The 6,695-nt window shown below is 41.6% G+C and overlaps 1 protein-coding gene across 11 annotated transcripts in view; it reads right to left on the minus strand.

Moving 5' to 3' along the window:
- The window catches only part of SENP6 (SUMO specific peptidase 6), a 114,750-nt gene that overhangs the window by 51,329 nt on the left and 56,726 nt on the right, over window positions 1-6,695 (minus strand). For 10 of the 11 annotated variants that reach the window (XR_003093259.1, XM_025200092.1, XM_025200087.1 and 7 more), the window contains one exon: window positions 1,178-1,580. Coding sequence is in view for 10 of the 11 variants with exons in the window: in XM_025200092.1 (XP_025055877.1) it covers window positions 1,178-1,580 (403 nt within the window). In the remaining variant the exon portion in view is untranslated. The remainder of the gene's footprint in view (window positions 1-1,177; window positions 1,581-6,695) is intronic. The other variant, XM_025200093.1, reaches the window with a different exon arrangement.

Consider the following 6,695-nt stretch of genomic DNA (forward strand, 5'->3'; position numbering starts at 1 on the left):
TGGACATTAGGAAGAACTTCTTCACAGTTAGAGTGGCCAAGGTCTGGAATGGGCTCCCAAGGGAGGTGGTGCTCTCCCCTACCCTGGGGGTCTTCAAGAGGAGGTTAGATAGGCATCTAGCTGGGGTCATCTAAACCCAGCACTCTTTCCTGCCTATGCAGGAGGTCAGACTCGATGATCTATTGAGGTCCCTTCTGACCCTAGCATCTATTAATCTATAAAACCAATGGGCTAAAAATCTCATAAGTTAGAGTGATAAAATCATAAAATACTTTTTCCTAAATGAGTCTTAGGTATTCTTAGTGGTAATCTACTAAGAAATAATTAGCTGGTGATTTAATTTGTATAAGGATAGGAGAGGGTGTTGGGGAAAAAAAAAAAGTGGCCTTACAGATTAAGGCAGTATCTTCTATAAATAAAGCAAAGAAAGTGAAAAGGACAGCTGTGGAACAAGTGGACAAAGTGGTAGAAAAGTGGAGAAGGATGAGGGCAACACAGTAATTCCAAGGCAAAAGGACTGTCTGAATCTTCTGTGGAACTATTCAAGTAGAATTAATTCAATGAGGAGGCAATGACACTAGTAGAGCAACAGGCAAAGAATATCATGGTCACAACTACATTTTGTAGGGACTAAAGCTTAACAAAGAGTAGTAGGGAAGGACACCACAGAGAAGGTGGCCATTGTAATCCAGATACAGTATGAGGATTTGGACAGAACTAACATGCAGACAGAACACAAGTTGGATTTGAGAAATGTAAGAAATGGTAAAATTAGGATATGGCCTGCATGTGGCACAAGGGTTGGGGAGGCGAGAGGCAAAAACCCTCTTTTTACAGACCAGAGTAATGCAGTCATATTAGAAATAGGTTTTTGAAAGTTAAGAATCAAATCATCAAAAATGTGGACCAAGTAGTTTTAAGATATATTTAAAAAATAATTCTTTGTTTTACCATCCCAGATTTTTCTCATCCATCAAAAAACACACTGCAGTCCTACTTAGGAGAGTACCTTAAAACAGAATAATGAAGAAATTAAAAAAAAAAAGAAAGAAACAAAAACAGCACAAGATTTTAAACAGCAGGCAGCAAAAGAAATCATAATAAAGAAGTTTCTTCTTCTTCGTAGGATATCTTCTAGGTTCAAAATTTATATCTAAATATGTAAAGACATACTTACTTGGATCATTTAGCTCAGGTGGCCTCGTGTTCCTCTGCCTTAAGCTTCCTGTAATTTTAGGATTTTTTGGCCCAGTTATAAGAGCAACTTTTCCATTCGGTCGCAACATAGAATGTCCTACAATATCAGGACTCAGTATGATATCAATTGGACCTTTTCCAATGGCAGAACCATAAAACTTCTTTGTGTTCAACCCTGTACCTGAAGATTTTTGTCCTATTGAGTTCTGATGTATTGGCGATCGCGATAAAGGTCCCACGGGTTCATTTAATGTCACAGTTTGTCTCGAGATTCTTTGGAAATCCTTAAGAAAATATTTTCCGCAATGCTGGCATTTGGTCTGATTTTCATTTCTCTTCCCACACCCATGGCAAAAAGTAGAATAATCAGTCTGTTCCAAAACCTACAGGAAGGGTGGGGGAAGTCAGTAAGTACAACATTTCTAGGCATAATAAAAGATCCAAAACTGAATTTTCCTCTATTTTTTTTTTTTAAGAAAATGACTGAAATGTTGTTACCAATACTAAAGAACATAGGTCAAATACACACATGAATGCATAGCTAGACTTTTAATAGAGGGAGCTAAGTGTAAAAGCAAATCTTGACCATAAAAAAGGATAACTGTGGACACTCAGGGGCTCCTGTTACACCTATTTTTTTTTCTTTCTTTCAATGGCAGATGAATGCCCATTGCTCAGGTATGTTCATTCACCCACCAGAAGGTAAAGCCAATGTTAGTATTTCAAATAAGAAGAGCTAAAGGACCACAGCAGGGAGGCAACATAGGCCTGGAAGAGACCTCTTAGGTCATTTCATCCAAACACACTTATACTCTCAAAATATTTGATGACAGTCTGGGGAAGGCAGTGAACCTCTTACTTCCAAAGGCAGAATAACTAAGGCGGGAGCACAGCCATGCCTCCAGAAAGTGGCAGCCTCCCATAATGAAATAAAGTAATGAACAGCAAACGTAAGAGCCTTGCAGGGCGGAAAATGGTTCCAGCCTTCCTCCTAGAAGTCAAAGAGAGGAAGGAGCACCACATCCCTCCAAAGACAGAGATGACTCATCATTTCTCCCACTGTTGCTCAGGAGACCTGTGCTCTATGTCAATCTCCATGTATTGCCTGCTACTGGCCTTTTTATTAAAATAGTCTTTAGTATATTATAAGTGTAGAACCAGGAGACCTTGAAAATCCCTTCCCTAGAGGAATGTGGTGCTTTACTGCCATTAAGTCATTGAATCCCTTGAAGCTGAATGGGACTAATTGCTTGTGTGAATTTCTGCAGGAATAGGACCTGAACTATATATTACATTGTTTACAGAAATATTGTTGGTTATACTAACACTGAATAGTTGTAAGCAATCATAACAAGAATATACTGAGAACTGTTACTAGTCAGATTTGCAGAACCTTAAAAACAAACAAAAACAAACAAACAAACAAATGATTAACTTTTCCTTTCTTCTCCTCCCTGTGTACTGGGAACATGCAGATATACAACGCTACTCTCAATGACTAATATGATTCTGGCTTTTGTAGTCAAAAACTTTAGGCTAGTACCCAACAGAGGTATGTGCCTTTTAAAGCCTCAGTTTTTTAAATTTTACACATGTACATATATACACATAGTTTTTAAAATGCATATATATCTCCATTAGAATCAGAAACAAAAAATCCGTTGCACCTGCTCTGCGTAAGAGAACTGCTGGAAAAAAACAAAAGAGGCCAGAGCAGAGCAAAGTGAGGGGCAAAAAGAGCTACACTAAATAACCTTTTGGCATCTCCATCTATATATGTAAACTACATGTGGAAGAGAGATGGAACAGAATCCAAATCATTTGCATCTGGGTGGCTTGGAACTCACTTAATTTGCAGTTAGTTGCTGAATTAAGGATAAGCCACTCAGCTGTTTGCTGTGGCTTTTACTTCAAAGGGACCTGCTTCTCTAATCAACTGGAGCTCATTAATAGCTCCACACAGTCGATCAGAGAAGCCATGCTCTTTGAAGTAAAAGCCATAGCAAAGAGAAGGAGCACCCCAGTCAAGCAAAGTTATTTGTTTCGGCACTACAGCCACCACCCTTTAAGTCTCTAAGACTTCATTTTTAGGGAGCAAGATGCAACATAAACCTACAAAGTATTCAGTTCCAGTGTGTAAAGATAACTTAAATATTGAAGTTAAAAATCCATATTGATAGATAGAAAGGGGCGTAGTCAGTCTGTCTGTCCATAACACTCTTTAAATGCAAATAGCTTGAAAACTGTAAGAGACATAACATTTGCATCTTCAGAGAAACGTGTTTGCTAAACCTTAGCATTTGCTTAGTGACCATGTTAGGATGATCACAACTTCCAGAATTGGGAAAAAAGTTAGGCGCCAAGGGTGTTGTTTCTACTGAGCTCTTCCTGGGAGGGTGCTGGGAGCCTGGCGTGGCGGAAATGGCAGAGGGAGGAGCCAGCTGAGGAAAAGCAGGAGCCAGGCAGAGGAGCAAGGCACTGGGTGAGCAGCAGCAGCCCCATCCCAAGCCCCAAGCACGGAAGGAGGTGCCCAGGAGCGGTATGAAGGAAGCCACAGCATATAGGCAGCCATTGCAAGGTGCGGAGCTCACCTGCCCAGCTAAAAGGCGCATAAGTGGTGGCCAGGCAGCAGCATGGGCAGGTCTGCCTCCAGCCTGCTGGATGAGTGAAAGTGCAGGAAGCGATTGGTATCTTCAAATGTTCAGCCTATTTTATTTAAGTTTCATAAATATTTAATTTATTTCATAAATATGAAAAGTAAAATCTATCTGTTTGTTTTCATTATTTGAAATTCATCTGTCATTCTTGACGGGCAATTCACTAGTTTGATATAAAAATTAACTACTTCATAGTATATCGTGTTAATTTGATAAGAATGAAATCTGAGCTACTCAATGTCTTTACCTTGGAAACATTTTCTCTTAAATCAGCTCTTAACAGTAATTTTGAAATCAGTAACAATCTTCAAACAATTTCTCCAAGACAAGTGTCAAACATGCAATGCACTTCCACTAAACCAACAGCTTGTAAGGGCCCTGATGCATACTACATTTGATGCGATTAAGGTGTTAATCATCATAAATAGTAACTTGGCCACACATTAAAGCCCACTTATGGCATGGCAATATAGGAAATGCACCACTATGTTAGTTATTCCATATATAATTAGGGATCTACCTTAAGTGCTCCAGAAGTGTGCTTCACAGCCGCTCCTTTGATTGTGCTCTTTTCACTGCATACCCCCTGACCACTGGCTGCTTGTAGGACCCTGGCAGCCTCGCCACTTGCTCCTGATCAGCTGGGAGGCAAAAACTATACTTTTAAATATGCTGCAGTTTCTGCCTCCTGGCTGATCAGCAGAAAGCAGCAAGGCTGCTGGGGTCCCCCAGTCAATCACTGGTGAGAGGGTGCACAGTGAAAAGTTCAAAATTAAAACAGCCACTGCTCAGCTCACTTCTGGCACAATTTAGGTAGATTCCTACACATAATGAGGAACTTCTTTGTGGCTCATTTGTATCAAGCCCTAAAATAAACACGAGACATCAGGACTGACCCGTGTCAGCTCCAGCTGAGCATAGGGATCCAGCATGAGGCAGTCCCAGGGTCCAGGACACAACCCTCCCCTACCTGATCAACAAGATCAGGCTGTGGGCAGCAGCAGTCCTGGACCCAGCACCTCCACCTAATCTCCAGAAGCACAGTAGGGGGGAAGGTGGGGTGGTGTCAAACCCAACATCAGGGAATGTCTTCTTGATCTCCAGCACATTGCACCCTGAACTTTTACAGAGTGGGTATGCAACTGGAAGCCCCAGCCACACACCTGTTTTTTTTTTAAGTCTCCTGGGTGCCTATGGAAGCGGTATTTGGGAACTCACCAGCCCCTGATGGCAAGTGGTGCTTCACAGTGTGGGACATGGGCAACTGGGAAATTAGGAGCTCCCACCTCCCCAGGTCCTGCGCCATGGGTTCCAGCACATGGGGAGCTTTAAAGGGAATACTGACACAGCTTTCCTGGGCTTCCTCACTTTAAATCCTGTGTTCAACAGCTCTAGCCAGGTCACAGGGAGGTGCAAGGGATCAGAAGCTACCAGTGGGGTTTAAAGTCCCCAGTGGAGGAGGCCCTTCTCCACCAGAAGCTTCTGACTCCCTGTGCTCCGAAGGCTAGTCACAGGGTTTTGACAATCAGCTGACTATCATCCCAGCCCAGATAGCTCTGATCTCTGAGCCAGAAGGGCTGCCCCAGCCAGTTCCCATAATCAGCCAAATGTTAACTAGAAGGGCTGTCCCAGCCAGTTCCCATAATCAGCCAAATGTTAGCTCATCGTATTGGGCCGCCTGAGCACTGGGGACAGCCCACCCACACTGGGCAGTCTGGAGCTGGAATGATCATAAGCTGAGACAATCAACCACACTGGAGGGAGCTTGAGCCCCCAGTGTGGTCCCAGAGGCTGATGCTAACAATCAGCTGATTATCAGCCTCAGCTGGATCTGCAAGCATTCTTCTTTCAACTTGCCAGTGCAGGGGGAGCCTGGAATTGTGATCTCCAGGCTCTCCCTGCGCAGGCAAGTAGCAATGGCACAATAGGAACTGATAACAATCTGCCTCCTGGCATGTACATGTGGCACAGCAGGAGGCATGATTTTTGGGACTGGGAATCCGGTCCCATTGTACCATTAAATGAACATGTGCCAGGGGCCTAAGTTTGAAAAGGAGGACTTAGTTGCTTCATAAAGTACACATTTATGTAACACTAACACTGAAAAGTGTTCAATGGAAACAATTTATCACAAATAAACAAAAAAACCCCTATAAACTATTGATTAGACTGTGAACACCAAAATAAACAGGAGTTAGGCTCCTAATACTTTTAAGTATCTGTACCCAACTCCAAGTCTTGCCAACACTTACATATATACCTCTTCATTATAAAGGGTGTGAGTAGTCCTTAATTAGCTATTTTCATTCTTAAATTTTAAAGTACATGCATAAATATTTTGCTGAACTACAACAATTTAATGAAAAGGTTTGCTTAACCATTAAATCTGTTAAATATTGGGTTCTCTCATGCAGTTACATAAGGAAACAAGATTTGTACTTATTTCTATAATAATTCCTAATCGATATTTAAAATTCAACTGACACAAGGGTTAACTTATATTTCAGAATAAGTTGCGTATCTACCATGGTTCCCCTGCGGCAGGTTAGGGTGTTGTGTCAAAGTTGACAACAGTCTTATGTAGAGTTTAGATTACGGATTGTATGGGATGGTTTGGATAGGGATAATCCTGTCTCAGGCAAGAAGCTGGTCTAGATGACTCTGGATGTCCCTTCCAGACCTACTTCTCTATGACTGTATGATTCTATGAGTGTCCTGAACAGGTAGCAGCATTGTTTACTTAAAAACTTAAAATTTAGGATGCAAAAATTATTTTTCTTTTCATATTTGTCAGAACATATCATTTTAACTGTTGATAAAACTGTCAGTGACTCCTGCTGA

This window comes from Alligator sinensis, unplaced genomic scaffold (genome assembly GCF_000455745.1).
Source record: "Alligator sinensis unplaced genomic scaffold, ASM45574v1 scaffold37_1, whole genome shotgun sequence".
Taxonomy (NCBI): Eukaryota; Metazoa; Chordata; order Crocodylia; family Alligatoridae; genus Alligator; species Alligator sinensis.